At 44.8% G+C, this 24,942-nt stretch overlaps 1 protein-coding gene and 1 long non-coding RNA gene across 2 annotated transcripts in view; one reads left to right on the top strand and one right to left on the bottom strand.

Annotated features, from left to right (window-relative positions):
• Positions 1-24,942, top strand: part of MIGA1 (mitoguardin 1) — a 151,267-nt gene that overhangs the window by 18,273 nt on the left and 108,052 nt on the right. Inside the window, exons 3-4 of the mRNA XM_077450420.1 lie at positions 7,830-8,004; positions 17,451-17,581. Coding sequence (XP_077306546.1) covers positions 7,830-8,004; positions 17,451-17,581 — 306 coding nt within the window. The remainder of the gene's footprint in view (positions 1-7,829; positions 8,005-17,450; positions 17,582-24,942) is intronic.
• On the bottom strand, positions 2,421-4,770 carry LOC143927051 (uncharacterized). The gene is made up of 2 exons (XR_013262229.1): positions 4,700-4,770; positions 2,421-3,226 (listed from the first exon to the last, which is right to left on the bottom strand). It is a non-coding gene; the product is annotated as an uncharacterized LOC143927051 (long non-coding RNA).

The raw sequence follows: 24,942 nt of genomic DNA, 5'->3' as shown, positions 1-24,942 counted from the left end.
ATCACCAGGTGTAAAAAGTCTGCATAAAGTAAACAAATGCAGCCATCACATTTTAAGTCTGGTAAATTAAATTTTTGTTTTGGGGGTCTGTAAGATTGCCCTGCAGAATAGCAAATGTTTTCAAGTCAACTAGTATTGCTAATAGAAGAGAAAAAAAAAAATCCGGCACCACCATGTCTCAACAATAAAACATACAAGCTTTTTTAGATCCATCCATTAAAAGGATTCAGTACCTGTAATTATTGACGCATTTTAGCCTCTTTCATAGGCCTTAGTCTGTTATGAATAAGGCCTATGTAAGAGGCTGAAACGCGTCAATAATTATAGTTGTTGATTCCTTTTAATGGATAACTCTCATAAAATCGTATATTTTATTGCTGAGACATTGTGGTGCCGGATTATTATTTTTTTCTCTTATTTTGGACATTTTAATGCCTGAGTACTGGGGATATCGGAGCACATGAGTCTCCATCTCCTCTTGTCTATTTATTGAGGGCTATTTTGGGGTAGTATCACAATTCTTGGAGATGTATGAACTAGTATTGCTAGCCTGTAATTCTCAGCTAACAGAAATGCAGGGGAGAAAGCTGGAGGCTGAAGTTTTTTTGGGGTTTCTCTCTGACCTCCTTTTTAGATGGTTTGTTGTAGGAGAAAGAAGCATCCGTTCTGTTATTACAGCAGAAAGAAGGTTAGCGTGAGACTTTTCAAGTAGTGGAAATGGATCCTTATGTGAATGTTTGTTGTACAAGAGGAAGAGATGACAATTGAAGGACAATTCTGGTCTTGTTAAATTGGGTAGGAAACATCTGAGGGGGCATTATGTGGTCACCATAATATGTGGAAAAGTGGAGCCGTTCTTGTGAAAAACGAGTGGCTTGAAGCTGATATTTCAGTTAGTAGTTGTTAGAGTTGAGTTGAATCGTTCACAAATGTTCGCTGGCCTTACATTTTTAGTGTCTCCTGTTGTCCAGCCTCAACACAGGAGTTCCAATCCCACCTCCAACCTTGAATCTTCTACTGGACACAGAGCAAGTTCTGTTTCAGATTCAGAATACTTTAAGGCCTCATGGCCATGGATGTTTTTACAGCCGCTTTTTATGAACGTTTTTTGCAGCTTAAAAATGCCTCTCCATGTTAGGCTATGGCCTCATGCCCACCATGGCGTTTTTTATGGCATAGGCATTTTTAAGCTGCAAAAAAAACCCAGGACCAGGGCGTTCTGAGGCTTAGCGATAGAGCTATAGCTGTAAAAACGCAAAAACTCTGCATCGCCGTTTTTGAGCTGCAGCGTTTTTTTGTTTTTTTTGGGGGGTTTCTGTGGCATTGTGGGTAATTTGGGAGTGTAATATAGCCAAGAGATGTATTTTTCTTAAACGCTACTTAACGCAAACACTAATGCAAAATGTGGTAAAAATCTAGTTTTTTAACGCTACTTTTTTCCAGGCATCGGTACTAGCTTTACAGCTCGTTTTTTTTTTAAATCGTGCATGGGCATGAGGCCTAATAATCCCAAAGGGGAAAAAAAAAGTTCCAAGGCCCTTTCCATAATCTACAGTAATTAAATGATCAGTAGGAGACTGGGTCTCCTTCATGCTACCCATTGCAGATGGGCGGAGCGGCGAAATCAAGTAAACGACTAGAGCAGTGATGGCGAACCTTGGCACTCCAGATGTTTTAGAACTACATTTCCCATGATGCTCAACTACACTGAAGAGTGCATAAACATCATGGGAAATGTAGTTCCAAAACATCAGGGGTGCCAAGGTTCGCCATCACTGGCCTAGAGGTTGCTTTTTTTTATAAGTGGATGTGCATTTATTCTCTGTGAAGGGGCAAAAAACATGTTACAATGGATAATATGGGCACTAAAAGGTGTAAAGTATAAAAGGAATTTATTTTTTATTTATGATACTTCACACCATTTAATGATCAAATGTGGTATTTTTTTTTTTTTTTTTATTTTTTTTTTTTTTAAGGAATTTCTTGAAGGCAAAAGGAAAAGCCTTGCTGCCAGCAGCCTGTAGAACTCTATGAAAGGTTGAAAGCTGTTGAAGGTTGAAGGCTGAAGGCTTTATAGAGCAGAGTGGAGCTAACATTTAGGGCAGTATGCACCTAAGGCTAAATGCCCAGAACACAGACATAAACATTTGGTTTCGCTTGATGCGCTGCCTAGCCACAGTCACATTAACTTTGCTTGCTTGTAGCGTTGATGGAAGTAGAGTAGTGTTGCCTCTGAAATGCGTTGGCTGTTTTTATATACAGAAAGATGGCAACCACCCCAACTTCTATCTAGCCTTTGCAATAAGGTGCACATGTAAGGGCAATGCACATCACAAACAGACATAAATGACCTAGCGCACTTACCAGTTTGCCTGCAAATAAAAAAACAAAAACAAAAAAAAAACAGCAAAATGGACCCATTGTTAAAAACAGAGGTTTTATTTGCACACATTTGCAAATACGCTATATTGTCAATAGTATTGGGACATCTGCCTTTACATGAACATTGATGGCGTCTTAGTCCGTAGGGTTCAATATTGAGTTGGTCCACCCTTTTCAGCTATAACACCTTAAACTCTTCTGGGAAGGCTGTCCACAAGGTTTAGGAGTGTGTCTATGGGAATGTTTGATCATTCTTCTAGAAGCGCATTTGTAAGGTCACTGATCTTGGATGAGTAGGTATTGCTTGCAGTCGCCGCTCTAATTCATCCCAAAGGTGTTCTATTGGGTTGAGGTCAGGACTCTGTACAGGCCAGTCAAGTTCCTCCATCCCAAACTCGCTCATCCATGTCTCCAGAACCTTCACTTTTATTCTGCTATAGCCAATGACAGGTCGACTTGGCCTTGTTTTTTGGATCATTGTCATGTTGGAATGTCCAAGTACGTCCCATGCGCAGCTTCCTGGCTGATGAATGCAAATGTTCCTCCAGTATTTTTTTTATAACATACTGCATTCATCTTGCCATCAATCTTGACCAAATTTCCTGTGCCTTTGTATCTCACACATCCCCAAAACCATTAGCGATTTACTGCCGTACCTTTTTATCATAGGCCTTGTTGACTCTTCTCCAATTGTAGCGTTTATGGTTGTGGCCAAAAAGCTCAATTTTGGTCTCGTCACTCCAAATGAATTTGTGGCAGAAGGTTTGAGGTTTGTCTCTATGCTGTTTTGGCAAAATTCTTTTGTTTTCTCCATGACTCCAAATTCAGAAACTTCAGTCCAGCACTGTATTAAACATACAAGTGTCTATCATTGACCCTTTATATACACACACACACACACACACACACACACACACACACACACACACACACACACACACACACACACACACACACACACACACACACACTAATTACAAGCAAACAGATCACGGGTGAGGGTGGTTACCTTTTTTAATAGCCATGCAAACCCCTTTGTGCCAACTTGTGTGCATGTTATCAGGCCAAAATCACCGGGCAGGGCCGTCTTTAATATTGATTGGACCTTGGGCAAACATTTTAATGCCCCCCCCCCCCCCCCAGCTAGACTCAAAATGAGTTTACTGCAGCAGATCAGGTAGCGACTGTGATTGGTTGATAGAGGTTACAGCACATCATTTCCGCTTGCTGATTGGTTGCTAGAGGTTACAAAACATTACTGCTCATTAATTGGTTTCTAGAGGTTACTGCAAATCATTATTGCTCACTGATTGGTTGCTAGAGGTTACTGCACATCATAACCTCTGCATCAAATTGCGGGTGTGGCTAAACTGCACTAGCATTGAGGGGTGCACTATGTACAGAGTGCATAGTTGAAAGGTGTGCTACATACACACAGGGTTGAAGGGTGCACTATGTACAGAATGCAGCATTCAAGGGTATGCTAGGTACAGAGTGCAGGGATGCACTATTTACAGAGTGCAGGGTTGGGGGGGTGCTAGGTGCAGAGTGCAAGGTTGAGGGGTGCGATATGTGCAGAATTCTGCATTGAGGGGTACGCTACTTTCAGAGTGCAGGGTTGAGGGGAACACTTTGTGCAGAGTGCAAGGTTCATGGGTGCGCTACATACAGAGTGCAGGGTTAAGGGGTGCACTAGGTGCAGGGAGGGGGTGAGGGGTGGGTGCAGAGTGCAGGGAGGGGGTGAGGGGTGGGTGCAGGGGGTGAGGGGTGGGTGCAGAGTGCAGGTGGATGCAGAGTGCAGGGAGGGGGTGTGGGGTGGGGGCAGAATGTAGGGGGTGAGGGGTGGGTGCAGAGTGCAGGGAGGGGGTGAGGGGTGGGTGCAGGGGGTGAGGTGGGTGCAGGGTGCAGGGGGTGAGTGCAGGGTGCAGAGGGCGAGGTGGGTGCAGAGTGCAGGGTGCAGAGGCCGAGGTGGGTGCAGAGTGCAGGGAGGGGCCGAGGTGGGTGCAGGGTGGGGGCGAGGTGTAAGGGGTGGGTGCAGAGTGCAGGGGGGTGAGGGGTGGGTGCAGAGTGCAGGGAGGGGGTGAGGGGTGGGTGCATAGTGCAGGGGGTGAGGGCTGGATGCAGAGTGCAGGGAGGGGGTGTGGTGGGTGCAGAGTGTAGGGATGCATGGCTCTCCTCCCCTCTAGATTCCAGTACAGAGCTCCACACTCCACTCTCCCCCCAAGTACAAGGTAAAACTTTCCTCCCTAAAAGCCCCCCCCCCCCCCCCCTCTGCCATTCCAGTACAGAGTTTTCCTCTGTCCCAAAAGCTACTCACAGCATGTTCTCCAGTCCCCCGATGTCCGTGCAGCATGCCAGTGTGAGGTAGCTTCCCCTGTGCAGATTCCCCGCCCCCTTCCTCCTCTGCTCTCACAGAGCGTGTGTGTATCAGACACTTCCCAGAGCGGCCGCCGGGAGAGGAGCAGCGCTTCTGTTTTGTGACATTAGCAAGTAGCCGGTGGGCAGTGCAGGGCTCAAAAAGTGGGCAGCGCAGGGCCCCCAACAATGACAGGGCTCTGGGCAGCTGCCCCTTTTGCCCTGCGTTAAAGACGGCCCTGTCACTGGGGTATGTAAACTTTTTTGATCAGGATCATTTGGGTAGTTTCTGTTGCCATTATGATTTAAAAATGCACCCCCCCCCCCCCCCCCCCCAGTCTGCAGTTGCACTTATCTGGCACCTCTCCCGGTCAGCCTCTAAAGTCTGCATACCCTGGCAGAAATTGTGAAATTTTCACACTGAAATTTAAAAAATATGACTGATGATGCCAAAAAAAAAATATATTTTTTTTTAAGGATAGTTATCACATGAAGCCATTTGTTATCACATAGTTGCTTGGCTCTTTTTTTTTTAAATCCTAACAGAAATCACACAAAGGTCCCTGATCAAAAGTTTCCATCCCCTGAAATGTTGTTACCGACACACAAGGTGACGCATACAGGTTAAAATGGCAATTAGACTGGAGCACAGAGCAACACTGTTCACCATTTCAGGTCCGATTTCAGTCTATATTTATGGCTGAATTCAGACCTAAAATGGACCAAAAGCCACACAGGACTCCTGTGCAATTTGCACCGGAGCCACTCCGAAGACGTGTGAACCAGCTCCATAGAGAGCAGGGCACTCTCTCCTGCAATGCGAATTGGATGCAGAGAAATTTGCAATAGTGTGAACCCAGCCTGAAGGTTAATTTCCCACATCTGTGACTTTTTAAATTGCAATTAGTGTCTGTGTATAAACTGTTAATGAGTTTGTTTGCTCACATAAATAAATGCACTGAGCAGACGAGATACTGAGCCATGGGGAGCAGAAAAGAACTGTCAAACAACCTGCCTAACAAGTTAATGACACTTTTGGCATATTCAAGGCTTTAGATCTCATTTTATATCCTTTTCCATCTTTACAATCGGTGCTGTTCAATCACTTTTGTAAGAAGTGAAAAATTCTGGGATCTCTTGATACCAAGTCATGGCCAGGCAGAGCAAGAAAGTTTGCAGCCACAACTGCCAGAAGAATTGTTTGGGTTACACAGAAAAACCCACAGATAACTTCAGGAGACATACAGGCTGCTCTGGAAAAATGTTTTTAAAGTGGTTGTAAACCCTTACAAACCACTTTGACCTACAGATAAGCCTAGATTAAGGATTACCTGTAGGTCCAAGAAATATCTCCTAAACCTACACGGTTTAGGACAGGGATATGCAATTAGCGGACCTCAAGCTGTTGCAGAACTACTAGTCCCATAAGGCATAGCAAGACACTGACAGCCACAAACATGACACCCAGAAGCAGAGGCATGATGGGACTTGTAGTTTTGCAACAGCTGGAGGTCCGCTAATTGCATATCCCTTGTTTAGGAGATATTTGCCGAAAGACAGACACCGCTGTGCCGTTAGTGGCAGCTCCCGTGCGCATGTGAGTGACATCATCACTGCTCCGGCGCTATGAGTGTCCGAAGCAGCCATACCCAGAAGAAGATGGATGCTCTGTACTACAGGGAACAGCGGAGACATAGCTGGCTCCTGTGTCAGGTAAGTGACACATAATGGGCTACTATGCAATGCAGAGTAGCCCATTATGCTTTACCTTTGCAGGGAGACTAAGTAAACCCATTAGGGTTTACTTCTTCTTTAACCAGTTCTCGACCAGCGCACGCCGATATACGTCGGCAGAATGGCACGGGCAGGCATATTGGCGTACAGGTACGTCCAATCTTCAACGCCGCCCTGCCATCGCGCCGGCGGCGCGCTCGCATGCCGGTCGGGACCCCTGTGAGTCCGGTCGCAGGTCCCGTGGACTCGATCGCCGCGGGCATACCCGCGATCGTCTCATGGGACGGCTGAATGGAGAAATGCCATTGTAAACAGCATTTCTCCATTCTGCCTAGGAACTAGTGAGGCTGATCTCAGCTACATTTGATTGGAGCAGAGATCAGTGTTCACTAAATGAAAGCTCAACCCCCCCACAGTTAGTAACACACCCCTAGGAACACTTAACCCCTACACTGCCACCCACTGATTAACCCCTTCACTGCCAGTGTCATTTACACAGGAATCACTGCATTTATATAGCAGTGATTGCTGTATAACTGACAATGGTGTCAAAAATGTCCGATGTGTCTGCCATAATGTCGCAGTCACAATAAAAATCGCTGATCGCTGCCATTACTAGTAAAAAAAAAAAAATTATAAAAAATGATTAATAAAAATGCCATAAACTATCCCTATTTTGTAAACGCTATAACTTTTGCGCAAACCAATAAATAATCGCTTATTGCGTTTTTTTTTTGTTTTTTTTTTTACCAAAAATATGTAGAAGAATACGTATTGGCCTAAACTGAGGGAAAATGTTTTTTTTTTTATATATTTATGGGGTATATTTATTATAACAAAAAGTATAATAAATAAAATAATGCATTTTTTTTTTTTCAAAATTGGCGCTCTATTTTTGTTTATAGCGCAAAAAATTAAAACCGCAGGTGCGATCAAATACCAACAAAAGAAAGCTCTTTGTGGGGAAAAAAGCACGTAAATTTTGTTTGGGAGCCACGTCGCTCGACCGTGCAATTGTCAGTTAAATCGACGCAGTGCCGAATCGCAAAAAGTGGTCTGGTCTTTGACCAGCAAAATGGTCCGGTCTGTAAGTGGTTAAGGAGCACATTACGAAGATACTTGAATAAAAATTAGCTGCATGGTCAAGTTACCAGAAAGATCAATTCATATAAAATGCCAAAATTTCACGATTTCTGCCAGGGTATGGACATTTTTGAACACAACTGTATATACTTAATATTGACACTTATTCTGCCTCTGTATAGTTTGAAAGGGCCACTTTATCAGATTTGTGGCAATTTTTAAAAAGCATGTGGAAAAACATGATCTAAAAAGTCATTGCTTTCTCTGAACCGCAGCTGAGGGCTTATCCTGGGCTGAAGAAAATTCTTGTAGCGACTGCATTCAGCACAATATCTGTTATTTTCCTGGCCCATCACTTGAGAAGAAGACGAAGAAAAAAGACGTTGGTTCCATCGAGAGAGCCACACCAGCTCCTTCTAGACTGTACTAAAACCGTGGCCTTAGAGAGAGGTGGGTAACGGACTCCATTCATTGCTTTTTTGATAACATGTTGCAAAGTGCAGCAAGGGTTACAATGCAGAGGTTATTTGTATAGCTTTGTACACTGAGCACAGTAAAATAAACATTTCCCAGCAGTAAACTATTTGTTAAAATGTTACCCAAGCACTTGCTAGTCTGTCCCATTTCCATGTATTTTTATGTCTTGTATTGAACTGCATTTATTTTTTATTTTTTTTTGTATGCTGAGTAGCGTTGGCTCCTGACGAGCAGGCGCTATTGTTTTTGAAAAGTTAAGTTGCCTGAAGCCACAGTTGGGCTTCGGGACTATATCTCTAAATTTCTGGTTTCGTTACCAGTCCAGCTGGGTTGCACTGGGTTCTCCTTGACTGCAGGTGTCGCTGTCACCACCGGCAAGGGTAGGAACGCAGTCTCTAGCTGGGTGCATTGAATGCCACTATTCTCTCTGAACCAGCCCAGTGGGAGTGTTTTCCTGCTGTGCATTCTGGGGGGTGGTATTTAAGGTACGGACGCTACGTTGGCAGGGGATTATTTTCTGTCCGGTTCTGGTGGTCCTCCTGACCCAGCCCCATGGCCCTCCTGGCCTGGGGTGCGGAACTATGCATGCTGAGTCTCGGGGCCGGCTAGCCAGAGGCGACACAACTGCAGGGACAGGCCAGACCGAATTTCAGGGGCCTACTGATCCTGATACTGATCAACTGATCATCTGAAGGGAGAGGCCCAGCAACTGAAGGACCCCAGGAGAGGACACTTTCAGGAGAAGACCGTGCGCAAGGCTGATTTCTCTGAAGGAGCCTGGAGGCTTAGTTGAAGGACGCAACCTGGATCAACACTCATACGGTATCGCCAAATCGGCTGAGAGAACCTGGTACCATATGCCAGTTCTTTAAATTTATCCACATATATCCACATGGATTTTCTCTCAAGACTGCCATCTTGCAATCTAAGTGCCTGAACTCACTCCTAACCCTCTACCCTCTATTGAGAGACTTTGTTTTGTTCTAAATAAATAACCCAAAAGAGGATTCAGTGTCAGTTTTCACATTCTTTGGGCCATCTACCAAGACGGAGAAGCAAGCAGGTGAGGTAACGGTAAGCCCAAATAAAACCAGCAGCTCCTTTGGGGGTCAGTGCTACACTGACATCTGGTGGCAGCATAGGTTCCCTGCAACTTCTTTACAATGCTATTTTGGTATCATCCGCTGTCATCCCCTCCTGTTTAGGGCTAGTTATTCTGAGCTAGATTCTCTACACTTCCATTTTTTTTATCAGTCAGTGTTAGGTGTGTTTTTTTGTTGTTTTTTTTTTAACAGTGACAGGGTCATTGTCTTCTTACACATCTAGAAGACTAGAAAAATAACCTCTGTACTTCAGTTGTCTGAAATAAAATTGCATTGGATTCAACCTGTGTCTTACTGATGAGTCAAGCTGCCAGTGGATGGTGTCAAATCAGCAAGTGACCATACTGTCTGGACAGACTTGGTCTAAGCAGGTATGTCAGATGCTGTTTTTGGCTTCAGATTTTTTTTATTTTTTCTACAGTCAATGAACTTTCCAGCATGTTATCCTATGTGTCCATGAACACATAGGTTATCAACTGTTTTTGGCTGTATAAAAATACCCAAAATTGATGGTTTCTGAGAGGAGTTTTTAAGCTGTAAAAACGCTCTAACGTCAAAAAAAGGCAATAAACTCTCAAACGCGTCTCACCAGCGGTTTTTAATGTTTTTGATCCCATTGAAAAAATAAAAATAAAAATGTTGAAAAACTCACTGCAAAGCTACTGCAATTTTTTCAATGTTCTAACATCCAGTGTGCATGAGGCCTTGGTGCTGCTGGCTCCTGTACTTTCATTGCCACTTCCCTGGACCTCTGATATTCACCGGAAAGCACTAACACTAGATATTCACCGGAAAGCACTAACACTAACTGGACAGTGCAGCTTCAAGCCAATCTTTTAGCTTGGAGGAGGGAGGATCAGGTGAGTGAGCCATTCTAAGCTACAGGACTGTGTGTTTCTGTTGATCTACACAGTGGAGGAGACATAATGTTAGTCCCTGCATGCAAGGGGGGCGATATAGGATGCTGCAAGAGAAAGGAGCCACCCTGAAATGGGAAACCTGGAGCAGTGGTCATAGTATCAGCCTAAACTGGAACATAGGCAAGGATTAAAAAATAAAGAAGCTCCATATTCATTAAGTGATTAATTCAGCTGCTGAAAGTGCTTAAAAACTGAGGGTTTAATATTGCTTTATTATAGAGCTGCCATTTCTGACCTAACATTCACTACTTGCCGAGTCATTGACTTGAAACAAGTATGCAGATCAGTAAGTTGAATAAAGGTCCCATGACTTCATTTGTATACTACTTCTGGGTTCGACATTAAAGTTATTGAAGCCAGAGGGTCAGCAGGACAACCAGGCAACTGGAATTGGTCAATTGAGAAGTAGAAACCGCCATGCTTTTGTGGCATCCTCTACCTAGTTAGGTACTAGAGTGTTTGTTGTTTTTTTGTTAGTATACCTAAGTATAGGTGAATTTAGGCAGGTCTGAAAGCTAGGCCTGTTTGTTTTAGTTTGTGTGGGCTGGGAGTGGCTCAGAGCAGCATCTGGTGATTCACAGGTAGCATCACTAGGACCTCCCTCTTCTTTCTAGAGCCTTCTGGAAGGTACTAGAAAGAGAGCAGGAGAGTAGAGGTGGAGCTGCCTGGGGTGTGTTAAGGAGCCCTGACCAATCGCCAACCTGGATTGGCAGGGGACAGGCCTCCTTAAATACCTAGAGTCAGCCCAGCTGGAAAGGAGTTATTGGGTGGAAGAACTGAGGATGGAATACTAGGCTTTCCGGGCCTTTGAGGGAGTTCCCCAGTCTGGGGGGGTGACCTTGGGCCTCGGATTCGGGTGCAGGATGGTGTCCTTCAAGAATGCATGAAGGATCCAAACAGTAGGAGTCTGAGAGGACAGCAGGAGTTTGTACTGCCAAGCAAGTCTTCAGAAGGGAACCATCGGTCGCAGCCAGGAGGGCTGGTAAGTGACGTGCAGTCAGGAGGACTGGAGAGGCATGCCAGAGATCACTGAGAGGAAACAGTCAGAGTTTGGTGTGGAGCCAGTAGAGAATTGCAATGTCATGGGCAGTGAAGTCTGGCAACTGCAGCCAGGAGGGCTGGCATGCCCTGAGAATGACTGACTGGGAGCAGTAGTCCACCAGGTGGACAGCTAACACTAACAAGCCTTTTCATATTTTCTGCTACACTATAGGGGCCCACAGTCCCTGCCTTCAAATGACACATTATTTAGGCCTGGCCGAGCCAGTGTCAGGCCTAGCTACCATGTGCTAGCTGTTCCTGGAATCAATAAATTGGAAGTGACATTCAGGAAGAATGGAGTGAACTCCTAGATAGGAAGTCAAGAGTTGTGCTGGCGGAGTCTTGGAAAGTGTACATAGTTGTCCCTAGCAACTTTGCTATGATTCTATTGGACAGCCCATAAATCCCATACCCAATCCAAGTTAAACTCCCTTAATAAAAACAACAAAACAAAGCCAACGGACTGTTCATTATCTTGGAGTGTCTGGGAAGTGAATGCTGGGCAGGGTGACAGGTGGGCCACATCATTGGCAGCCCCTACGGGGTACCGCTACACTTAGGAGCTTCCTTTTTAAAAATGACCTGCACTGACACTTCCTGTATGTGTAGGCTGTTAAAAAAAAGAGTATGTAGGTCAGATGTTCTGACTCCATATTCATTTTAGTACAGGTTTCAGTTTTTAAACTTTTTTGAGCCTGTCCAAGTGAACCGGTCTACCACATTCAACTTTAAAAGTATCCCACTTTTACCTTTCTTTGGTAGTAGGGTCTCTTTGCCCCCATTTGATCCTGACTTTATTTTGTTTTTAGGGGCTCAACTTTCCTCACGTCTGAACTTGGGGATGAGCAGCACCCAGCATCCTCCCTCTACAATAAGCGCACCTCCGTGGCCATATCTTATAGGGTAGGGATGAATAGGCAGGTAGAATTTATCAAGGGGGGCATGAATGCTGGTGGTGAATTCAAGGGCAGGAGAGGGCAGAATGATAAATCAACACTTTTCTGCTGCTTCTTTGCTCACTCAGAAGACTGAGGGATATTTTTTTAAATCGGGTTGTGCTGCCAATGCAGTGGAGGGCCAGGACCTGGTTATGTTGTATTGGTGGGCAGCCATGTATGTGTGCATCTCAAAAAAATAGAATACTTTCAAAAAGATAAATTATTTTAGTATTTAATTTCAAAAAGCAGAACTCTTTTATTATATAGATTACACACAGAGTGATGTATTTGTTTCTTTAAATTTTGATGATTATGGCTCACAGCTAGTGAAAACCAAAAATTCAGTATCTCACATATATTACATAAGACCAATAAAAAAAGTTTTTCAACCACATCAATACCGGGCACTTTCACCCCTTTCCTTCCCAGACCAATTTTCAGCTTTCAACGCTGTCACACTTTGACATTTGCGCAGTCATGTAACACTGCACTCAAATGAAATTTGTATACTTTTTTTTTTTCACACAAATAGAGCTTTTTTATTTATTTTTTTTTTTTTTGTGGTATTTAATCAGCGCTGGGGTTTTTATTTTTTACACTACAAATAAAGTATTGAAAATTTTCCAAAAAAATACATTTTTCTTAGTTATAAAATTTTGCAAATAAGTAATTTCGCTTGATAAATTTTGACCAAAAATGATGCTGCTACATTTCTTTGGTAAAAATAACCCAAATCAGTGTTTATTTGGTGTTGTCAATGATGGGGGACTGACAGATGTTTTATTGGGACAATAAATGTGTATAGGGACAGGGGTATATCAGTTGTGCTTGGTGTACTTTTTGTATGGTGATCTGTAACGGCTCTCTGTATAAAATAATCCTCACACAGAGCTGCCAAAGATCTGCAGATAACCCCCCTACCCTCCGCCCCCCCCCCCCCCCGCACTGAGCTCACAGGATAGAGCCGTAGCACGCCTCGTGGCCGCACTGCGAGCACTCGTTCCACTCAGAACGAGGAAAGGACCACCAGGCCGTTTTATGTGCAGTGGCCGGGTGGGAAATAATTTTACAGTAAGCCAACATTTCTGTATTAACTGTCCATATATGGTATACAGTGCCTTGAAAAAGTATTTATAACCCTTGAAATTGGCCACATTTTATCATATTGTCATATTACAACCAAAAACCTAAATGTACTTTATTGAGATTTTATGTGATAGACCAACACAAAGTGGAAGGAAAATGATAAATGGTTACTTTATTTAAAAAAAAAAAAAGGGGGGGGGGGGGTTTATCAGCGTAGAGGGGGTGAATACAAAACATACACCACACTTTTCAGATTATTTTTTTTTTTTTTTACAAATAAAGTAATCTGAAAAGTGTGGTGTACGTTTTTTGTATTCACCCCCTCTACTGATTTTTTTTTTTTTCCCCTTTTCTTCCTCCTCCCCTCCCTTTCCCCTCCCTTTCCCTTCCCTATCCCCCCCCCTTTCCCTTCCCTATCCCCCTTCCCCTCCCTTTCCCTTCCCTATCCCCCCCTTTCCCTTCCCTATCCCCCTTCCCCTCCCTTTTCCTTCCCTATCCCCCTTCCCCCTCCCTTTCCCTTCCCTATCCCCCTTACCCTTCCCTTCCCTATCCCCCTTATTTGGCTCCTACACAATACCTTTTCCCTGTGCTATCACCACTCCTAGCAATATGGGTCAAGACGGCTCCTTAGGATTCTATGTAACTGGTCCCTGAAGAATGTGATACATATTTCATGACCCGGCCATCAACAAATAATATCCTTCTATGTTGATACGTAGTGTACGCCTCACCAATATTTCTACCAAATATAGTTTATTTTTCAGCTTAAAGTTTTGAGATGCTGTATCTTGACTTGTCCTGCTGGAAGGACTTCCAGATGCTGATGCTTAATCACATCTCTAGGGGCTGATGTTTATTGAATGTACTTTCTATGACATTGTCTTGTTATCTCACTTTGACTAATTAATAAAAACATATTGAAAGATAAAAAAAACATCCCAAGCTTTGAACATCTCATGGAGCACTGTTCAATCCATCATCCAAAAATGGAAAGAGTATGGCACAACTGCAAACCTACCAAGACATGGGCATCCACCGAAACTGACAGGCCGGGCAAGGAGAGCATTCATCAGAGAAGCAGCCAAGAGGCCCATGGTAACTCTGGAGGAGCTGCAGAGATCCACAGCTGTATCAAATGAAACAAATGTGGCCTTTATGGAAGAATGGCAAGAAGAAAGCCATTGTTGAAAGAAATCCTTAAGAAGTCCTGTTGACAGTTTGCAAGAAGCCAGCCACAGCAGACATGTGGAAGAAGGGGCTCTGGTCAGATGAGGCCAAAATTTTTACTTTTTGGCCTAAAAGCAAAACTCTGTGTGGTGGAAAACTTAACACTGCACATCTCCCTGAACGCACCACCCCCACCGTGAAACATGGTGATGGCAGGAACATGTTGTGGGGATGCTCTACTTCATCAGAGACAGGGAAGCTTGTCAGAGTTGATAAGATGAATGGAGCCAAATACAGGGCAATCTTGGAAGAAAACCTGTTGGAGTCTACAAAAGACTTGAGACTGGGGCGGAGGTTCAACTGCCAGTAGGACAATGACCCTAAACATACAGCCAGAGTTACAATGGAATGGTTTAAATCAAAGCATTTTCATGTGTTAGAATGGTCCAGTCATAGTCCAGACCTAATTCCAATTGAGAACATGTGGAAAGACTTGAAAATTGCTGTTCACAGACGCTCTCCATCCAATATTACAGAGCTTGCGCTATTATGCAAAGAAGAATGGGCAAAAATGTCACTTTCAATTTCTAGATATGCAAAGCTGGTAGAGACATACCCAAAAAGACTTGCAGCTACAATTGCAGCGAAAGGTGGTCGTACAAAGTATGGACTCGGGGTGTTGAATACAAATGCACGCCACACTTTTTACATATTTATTTGTAAAAACAAATTGAAAACCATTCATAGTTTTGTCTTCCACTTCACAATTATGTGACACTTTGTGTTGGTCTATCACATAAAATCCCAATAAAATACAGCAAAAAACATATAAATGTAACATGAGAAATTGAAAATTTTAAGGGGTTATGAACTTTTTCAAGGCACTGTAGTATGCACTCAATAGTTGGTTGGGATTCCTTTTGCATGAATTACTGCATCAATGCTGCGTGGCATGGATGGGATCAGCCTGTGGCACTGCTGAGTTGCTATGGAAGCCCAGGTTGCTTTGATCGCGGCCTTTAGCTCGTCTGCATTGTTGGGTCTGGTTTCTCAATTCTCTATGGGGTTTAGGTCAGGTGAGTTTGCAGGCCAATCAAGCACAGTGATACCATGATCAGTAAACCAGGTTTTGGCAGTGTGGGCAGGTGCCCAGTCCTTCTGGAAAATGAAATCGGCATCTGCATAAAGCTGGTCAGCAGAGAGAAGCATGAAGTGCTCTAGAATTTCCTGGTAGAGGGCTGCGCTGACTTTGTAAAACGGTGGACCAACCCCAGCAGATGGCATGGCTCCCCAAATCATCACAGACTGAAAACTTCGCACTGGACCTCATATAACTTTGGATTCTGTGCCTCTTCAGACTCTGGACCTTGATTTTCAAATGAAATGCAAAATGTACTTTCCTCTAGAAAGAGGACTTTGGACCACTGAGCAACAGTCCAGTCCTTTTTCTCCTTTAGCCCAGGTAAGACGCTTCTGACATTGTCTCTGGTTCAGGAGTGGCTTGACACAAGGAATGCGACAGTTGTCCTGAATATGTCTGCATGTGGTGGCTCTTGAAGCACTGAGACCAGCCATAGTCTTTTGTATCTTCCCCAAATTCTTGAATAACCCTTTGTTTCACAATCCTCTTAAGGCTGCTGTTATCCCTATTGTTTGCACCTTTCTACCACACTTTTTCCTTCCACTCCATTTTCCATGAATATGCTTGGATAGAGCACTCTGTGAACATCCAGCTTTTTTAGCAATGGCCTTTTGAGAATTACCCTCCTTGGGTAGGATGTCCATGAATATCTCCTGAACTGCCAAGTCAGCAGTCTTCCCCATGATTGTGTAACCTACTGAACCAGACTGAAATACTATTTAAAGGCTCAGGAAACATTTACAGGTGTGTTGCGTTAATTCGCTATCTAGAGTGTGACACCATGAGTCTACAGTATTGAACTATTTTATTTTTTATTTTTATTTTTTATTTTTTTTACAATATTCTAATTTTCTGAGAAACAGAATTTGGGTTTTTCCTACCGTAGCTGTAGGTCATCATCAAAATTAAGAGAGAAATGCTTGAAATATATCACTCTGTGTGTAACTAACTAATTTATAGGAGTTTCACTTTTTGAATTAAATTACTGAAATACATTAAATTTTTTGATATTCAAATTTTTTGAGATGCACCTGCATGTATTTTCATCTGTCTACTTACCTGCTCACTGAATGTTGTATATTGACAAATATGATGTGGTTCTATCTTTGTTCTTTTATCTTCCCCCTATCTCTTTCTGCCCCCTCCTCTTTTCTCTGTTGCTGCACTACTCTCTCCCTGCTATTTCTCCCACTTTCATTCTATTTGTCTCCGTCTCCCGCTTTCTCTTTCATTCTTTCTTTCTCACCCTTCCCCATCCTCTTTACTGCCTTCCTCCCCTTTCCCTTCTCTCTCTCGTTCGTTCGTTCGTTCGTTCGTTCTTTCTTGTTCGTTCTTTCTTTCTTTCTTTCTTGTTCGTTCTTTCTTTCTTTCTTTCTTTCTTTCTTGTTCGTTCTTTCTTTCTTTCTTTCTTTCTTGTTCGTTCTTTCTTTCTTTCTTGTTCGTTCTTTCTTTCTTTCTTTCTTTCTTTCTTTCTTGTTCGTTCTTTCTTTCTTTCTTTCTTGTTCGTTCTTTCTTTCTTTCTTTCTTGTTCGTTCGTTCTTTCTTTCTTGTTCGTTCGTTCGTTCTTTCTTTCTTTCTTGTTCGTTCGTTCTTTCTTTCTTTCTTTCTTTCTTGTTCGTTCGTTCGTTCTTTCTTTCTTTCTTTCTTTCTTTCTTGTTCGTTCGTTCGTTCTTTCTTTCTTGTTCGTTCGTTCGTTCTTTCTTTCTTTCTTTCTTTCTTTCTCTCTCGTTCGTTCTTTCTTTCTTTCTCTCTCGTTCGTTCGTTCTTTCTTTCTCTCTCGTTCTTTCGTTCTTTCTCTCTCGTTCGTTCTTTCTTTCTCTCTCGTTCGTTCGTTCTTTCTTTCTCTCTCGTTCGTTCGTTCGTTCTTTTTTTCTCTCTCTTGTTCGTTCGTTCTTTCTTTCTCGTTCGTTCGTTCGTTCTTTCTTTCTCTCTCGTTCGTTCGTTCTTTCTTTCTCTCTCGTTCGTTCTTTCTTTCTTTCTTTTCTCTCTCCCCTTTACAATTTGTCCTTCTTCTTGCCCATAGATTCCAGTTGTTCGAGTAGTAGACAGAATCTGACGCTGTCTCTGAGCTCAGTGAAGGAGATGGGTTCCCATTTACAAATGAATGGTGGATTGTACAGTAAATGTTCAGGATCCGTGCAGAGTTTGGCTTCAGTAAGTCTATAAATGTTCTCTCTTCCAATAGGAATTATCAGTCTATAGCTGACAACCATATACGATAGTTTACATGTTATCACAAAAACTGCAGGTATTCCAAAAAGTTCCACCCTTTACCTAAATACCCACTGCTGCACCTAGACAAAGCCTGCTCCCTCAACTAGAGCTGCCACTTGAAAAAATGTAAAGTGCAATTCGTATTTTACCTTTTTAAACATAAAATCAGAAAAAAGGTAAAAAAAAGTGGCGCTTAAAGAGGAGCTGCACCAAAAAAAAAAAAAAAAAAAAATACTAATATTGCAGCTGCTGACTTTTAATAAAATCACACTTGCCTGTCCCAGGGTCCAGCGATGTCGGCGGCAGATGACGAGCGATCGCTTGTCTCGCTGCTGCCACCGCCGCCAACCTCTTCAGGGAATCGGGAAGTGAAGCATGACGGCTTCACTGCCCGGTTCCCTACTGCGCATGCGCGAGTCGCGCTGCGCGTCTCTTCAGATCCCCCGCTATATCCTGGGAACTGTGTGTTTCCCAGAACACAACGGGGAGGGGGGGCGGGGGGTCTGCAGCGGTCTGTCCCGGAAGTGGGTGCAGATACCTGGATTATCCAGGTAACTGCACCCCCCTCCCCCCTGAAAGGTGCCGATTGTGGCACCGGAGGGGGGAGGGATCAGATTAGCGGAACTTCCCCTTTAGGGTGAAGAACCGCTTTAACTATAAATTATAATTAACTCCAAGAAACATGACCACAATTAAATGGTATGAACAACATGTGTGAGAACAACCATTGTATCACCCTGTGATGAGTGAACCAAATAAATGTGTAACAGAACAAACAAAATTAAGATAAAGTTCGAGAAAGTCCAAAAGTAGCCTTTTGAAGTAATGTCTCTTCTTATTCCATCCACCACACCAAAGTGATCAGTGATTCCACTCCCTTAAAGTGGTTCTGCACCTTTAAAAAAAATATTAAAACCCAGCAGCTACAAATATTACAGCTGCTGACTTTTAATAAATTGACACTTACCTGTCCCAGGGTCCAGCGATGGTGGCAGATGACGAGCAATCGCTCGTCTCTCTGCTGCCCCCGCCACCATCCTCTGTTAGGGAATCAGGAAGTGAAGCATTGTGGCTTCACTGCCTGGTTCCCTACTGCGCATGCGCGAGTCGCGCTGTGCATCTCTGCTGGTCCCCGCTGTGTCCTGGGAACTGTGTGTTTCCCAGAACACAAGGGGGGGGGGCATCTGCGGCGGTCTTGTCCCGGAAGTGGGTGCAAATACCTGGATTATCCGGGTAACTGCACCCCCCCTCCCCCTGAAAGGTGCCGATTGTGGCACCGGAGGGGGGGGAGGGATCAGATGAGCTGAACTTCCAATTCAGGGTGGAGGACCGCTTTAAGAAGAAATGCACTCACCGACTCCCAATGCCTGCACTTTCGTATCAGGCTTAAAGAGGAAGTAAACCCTGATGGGTTTACTTCTTCGTCTCCCTGCAAAGGTAAAGCTTAATGGCTACTATACATCGCATAGTAGCCCATTATGTGTCACTTGCCTGACACAGGAGCCAGCGATGTCACCGCTGTCCCCTGTAGTACGGAGCGTCCATCTTCTTACGGGTATCGCTGCTCCAGCCACAGCCACAGCGCCGGAGCAGCGATGACGTCGCTCCTACGCATGCGCGCGGGAGCTGCCACTAACTGCTAACGGCGAAAGTGTGCCTGCACGCCGCTGTCTACGTCGCATGCGCCGTAGACAGCTGTGACTTTCTTTTAGTAAATATCTCCTAATCCGTGTAGGTTTAGGAGATATTTCTTGAACCTACAGGTAAGCCTTAATCTAGGCTTACCTGTAGGTCAAAGTGGTTTGTAAGGGTTTACAACCACTTTAAGTGCTTATCAGCAACTAGCAAGTAGTGAACTGTTGCTCCAATTATCCATTGCGCAAATTCAAATATTCCACATGTAAAATAATAAATGTGCTCCAATAGTGTAAAACCATATGAATCATTTTATTAAAACACAAAAACACTTCAACCTTTTTACACTCAAATTTCACAGTTCAAAAGCCAGCAAATAGATATCAAAGTCACAGCAAGCCTCACTCCTGAACAGCACAAACTTTGGACTGTGGCCACGGCGGACCCGAGGTGTGCGAGCTTGTAAGCGTTCTCGCCCTCTCCTCGGTGCCCAGACACGGATGCGAATCGCCACTTCCCTGTTCAGCTCCAAACACTGCATGGTACTGGTGATTGCTACACAGCCACGCCCCTGACATTTCATCATACACTCTGACTTGCTCATGGGGTTCCCCTCCAACCCTATATATATATATATATATATATATATATATATATATATATATAATATATTACACACACACACACAGGTGCATGATTTTACATAGGATCTTGCTGGTGTGTGTGATGCTTTTCCGGTGCGTTTTCTGGTTGTGCTTAAAAAGAAATGCATCAAAAATGCTTATGTGTGTTTGATGCTTTTTCCAGTGCGTTTTCTGGGTGCCTATTACCCAGCATGCACCTGTACAACATTGACATGTAACTCAAAGTACCAGAGGTTGCTTTCATACTTCTCTGCTGAAAAAATGCATATGTGTTTTCAATGCATTTCAGGTGTGTTTTCTGGGTGCCTATTACCCAGCATGCACCTGTGGCACTTGTTTTTGGTGCGTTTTTCTACGTATTTCAATGGGGACCTGTGTTTTTGGTATGGTTTTAGAAACTGCACCAAAGATGCTGCAGGCAGGACTTTTTAAAACGCACCGCAGTTCCCATAGGATTTAACCACTTGCTTACTGGACACATACACCCCCTTCCTGCCCAGGCCAATTTTCAGCTTTCAGCACTCTCTCTCTTTCAATGACAATTGCGCGGTCATGCAACAGTGTACACATTTGTCATTTATTATTATTATTTATTTTTTTTATTATTTTTTCCAAGCAAATAAAGCTTTCTTTTGGTGCTATTTAGTACTCATGTACACTGCTGCTGGTAATCGGACGTTTAGGAGCATTTGGGCATTTTTTTTCAGCTGCCCCTGAACTCAACTCTATTATCTTATCAGTACATGTACACAGGGTCGTTTTATAGTTGTTTCTAGGCAGTTGCGTTTAGAAGCATTTTTTTGCAACGCAAAAAAATAAATGAATTCAGGGCGGATTTTGAGAGGCATTTGAAACGCCAAATGATTGTAACAGCTTGTGAATGCGTTAACTCTCATTTTCTCATTTAGCCGCATTTTCGTTTATAGGCGTTTTTCATTTTTGGCTATTTGGGGGGGGGGGGGGAGATGCTAAACGCGGCAAACTGGACATTTTAAACAATGTTACTTTCTTGACAGAAAGTAACATGGAGTGGAGAAAAAAAAAGTGGAGAAAAAAAAAATTGCATTAATATTCTTAAACAATTTTGAAAAATAAATACATTTTTTATTCACCAGAAACCCCTGTTGCTAGGCGGTCTTCCTAATCTGCCTCTTCCTATTCCGTGGCGCTGTTTCTTCAATTCTTCCTCCTCGGTGAGCGGCCCCGTTGTCTTGTGGGACGTGTGTGTACCAGGAAACAACGGGGCCATTCACAAAGTGCCGCGCAGCTTGCGCATTCGCAGTAGGAAACGGGATGTGAAGCCTCAAGGCTCCACTACCCGTTTCCCTTAGTTAGGATGGCGGCACCGGCAGCCGATCCGATGAACAGATCAGCCTCGGGGCGGCTGACATTGCGGGTTCGCTGGACAGGTAAATGTCCTTTTATTAAAAGTCAGCAGCTACAAACACAAAAAAAAAGTCTGGAACACCCCTTTAAATTGTTCAGCAGAGGTTGTAAAAACGTCCCGTGTCACCACTGGGTTTTTATTTTTATTTTTTGCTAAACAAACCAAAGACCAAAAATTTTGAACAAACCCCACCAAAAAAAAAGTTTTCATAGTTTGTTATACAGTTTTGCAAATGGGCACTGATGAGGCTGCACTGATAGGTGGCACTGGTTAGCAGTACTGAATGGGCACTGGTTAGGATCACTGGTGGGCACTGGTTAGCAGCACTGAGGGGACTGTCCCTTTTACAGAAGCCAGTAATCGCCTTGTTTTATCCTCACGCTGTAAGCATGAGGGGAAAAAAAAAGCCGGTTTACTTAATGTGATTAGCTGCCATTGGCTGATGCATTTTTCATGCGGTTTTTTCCCCGTGTTTTTTTTTTTTTACTGAAAAACTGATCAGCGTAAGGCCCCTTTCACACTTGTGCTCCTCCAAAGTCACGTGATTTTGCCGTGATTTCGCCAAGACAGTCGTACGACTGTGGATCCGACTTTGCCCCATGACTTAAAGTACGCCCTCAATGAGCAGGAACGGGACTTTGATTACCAAATAATTAGGGGGAACTCCACGCCAATTTATTTATTTTTTTAAACCGGCATGGGTTCCCCCTTCATGAGCATACCGGGCTCTTCGGTCTGGTATGGATTTTAAGGGTAACCCCACGCTGAAAAAACAGCATGGGGTCACCCCCAAAATCCATAACAAACCCTTATCCAAGCACCAGCTTGGCCGGTCAGGAAAGGGGGTTGGGATGAGCGAGCACCCCCCCCTTTCTGAGCCATACCAGGCCACATGCCCTCAACATGAGGGTGGGTACTTTGGGGCAGGGGGGAATGTTGAAAAGGATAAGGGCCCCTTCCCGACAACCCTGGCCATTGGTTGTCGGGGTCTGCGGGGGGCTTATCGGAATCTTCTTTAATAAGGGGACCCCCAGATCCTGGCCCCCCACCCTATGTGAATGAGTATGGGGTACATTTTACCCCTACCCATTCACCTGGGGGGGGGGGGGGGGAAGTGTCAATAAAAAAAAACACGCTACACAGGTTTTTAAAGTAATTTAGTAGGCAGCTCTGGGGGTCTTCTTCTGCCTTTGGGGTCTCTTGCGACTTCTCCGGCCTCTTCTCCCACTCTTCGGTGCCTTCTGCCGGGCTCCTCCTCTATCTTCCAGCTCTTTTACTGGCATAGGCCCGGTCTTCTCCGTCGTAATTTTATTCCCTCTTCTCTCTTCCGATGTTGACACTATGGTCTCTCCTGCTGTAATGCCGTGTGCGTGGTGCGCAACGATATATAGGCATGGGGCGTGGTCACCGGTTGATGTCACCCGGTGACCCCACCCCCTTATGAGGTCACAGCCCAGGGCATGGTGGGACTCTGACGTCATAAGGGGTGGGGCCACCGGGTGGCATCACCCAGTGACCACACCCCCTACCTATATAAATCGCTGCGCACCGTGTACACTGCATTACAGCGGGAGAGAGGTTTGTGTCAACATCGGAAGACAGAAGAGGGAAGAAGACCGGGCCAATCCTCGTGGAAGAGCTGGAAGAAGACACCGGAGAGCTGGAAAAGAGGCTGGAGAAGTTGGAAGAGACCCCCGGAGCTGCCTAATAAATTACTTTAAAAACCTGTGTAGTGTGTTTGTTTTTTATTGACACTTTTTTTTTCCCCCCAGGTGAATGGGTAAGGGTACGATGCACCCCATCAGGAGGGGGGGATGCTCACATGTCCCCACCCCCTTTCCTGACCGGCCAGGCTGGTGCTCAGATGAGGGTCTGGTATGGATTTTGGGGGGGATCCCCAATGCTGTTTTTTCGCCGTGGGGGTTCCCCTTAAAATCCATACCAGACCGAAGGGCCTGGTATGCTCATGAAGGGGGAAGCCATGCCTGTTTAAAAAAAATAAAAATAAATTGACGTGGAGTTCCCCTTTATGCACAAGTTGCATGCTAAATTTGGATCAGTTAATACGGAATCCGACTTTGATCCGACTTCAGAAAAAAAGTAGTGCACAAACTATTTTGAAGTTGGCACGACTTAAAGTTGTGCCAATATGAATGGTAGTCATTTGAAAGTAATTTTGCAGTCCAAAATCATGGGACAAGTCGTATAATGCCGCGTACACATGATCAGACTGTCTGGCGGACAAACTGCCAGAAAGTCTGCCAAATTTCCAAACGAGTGGACCTGCCCACACACTGGACTTTCCGCCGTACTTTTGAAATTACCGTATATACTCGAGTATAGGCCGACCCGAATATAAGCCGAGGCCCCCAATTTACCACAAAAAAACTGGGAAACTTATTGACTCGTGTATAAGCCGAGGGTGAGACATCCCTGTGTCCCGTCCGTCCCTGTGTCCGTCCCTGTGTCCATCCCTGTGTCCCGTCCGTCCCTGTGTCCATCCCTGTGTCCCGTCCGTCGCTGTGTCCCGTCCGTCGCTGTGTCCCGTCCGTCGCTGTGTCCCGTCCGTCGCTGTGTCCCGTCCATCCCTGCCTACCTGTGCCGATCTGCAGCCTCTGTGTGCCATGCTCTCCTCGTCTGACAGACGGCGGCCATTCCTCTGTTCAAAAGCCGCGCCTCCCTGTCTGTGATAGGCGGAACACTCAATTTCCCAGCAGTCAGTGTTCCGCCTATCACGGACATCCGCTCATCCTCGTCCGTAGTATGAGAATGAGCGGATGTCCGTGATAGGCGGAACACTGACTGCTGGGAAATTGAGTGTTCCGCCTATCACAGACAGGGAGGCGCGGCTTTTGAATAGTAGAATGGCCGCCGTCTGTCTGCTCGACACGCTGATCGGGCAGGCAGACGGCGATGACTCGAGTATAAGCCAAGGGGGGCACTTTCAGCCTCAAAAAAGAGGCTGAAAATCTCGGGTTATACTCGAGTATATACGGTAACAGACTTGACCACAGACGGAGAAAAGTCTATTAATTTTGAGCGCAGCTCCAGGTAGACGGGACTAGCGAAGGAAGTCAATGTCGCCGCCTTCGGCGGCGAGATTGACACGTCGCTGGCCCCGTCACCTGGTATGGACTTAAAGGGGAAGCCCTACGCCGAAAAAACGGCGTGGGGGTCCCTCCCAAGGTCCATAAAAGACCCTTATCCGAGCACGCAACCCGGCCGGACAGGAAAGGGGGTGGGGACGAGTGAGCCGTGCGGCCCCCCCACCCCAAAGCACCTTGTCCCCATGTTGATGAGGACAAGGGCCTCTTCCCAACAACCCTGGCCGTTGGTTGTCGGGGTCTGCGGGCGGGGGGCTTATCGGAATCCGGGAGCCCCCTTTTAATAAGGGGCCCCCAGATACCGGCCCCCCACCCTATGTGAATGAGTATGGGGTACAATGTACCCCTACCCATTCACCTGTGAAAAAATGTAAAAAAAAAACGCACAAGGGTTAAAAATAATTTATTGCACAGCTCCGGGGGTCTTCTTCCGTCTTGGGGGGTCTTCTCGCTGGACTCCTCCGCTATCTTCTGCCCTTTTGCTAGCTCTTTTACTAGTGGAGGAGCCCGGCTTTCTTCGTCGCCGCCGCC

This window comes from Lithobates pipiens, unplaced genomic scaffold, assembly GCF_037356315.1.
Source record: "Lithobates pipiens isolate NorthernLeopardFrog02 unplaced genomic scaffold, aLitPip1_a1.2 Scaffold_23, whole genome shotgun sequence".
NCBI lineage: Eukaryota > Metazoa > Chordata > Amphibia > Anura > Ranidae > Lithobates > Lithobates pipiens.
Note: the sequence above shows the minus strand (reverse complement) of the source record. Positions and strands in the feature narration are given on the sequence as shown.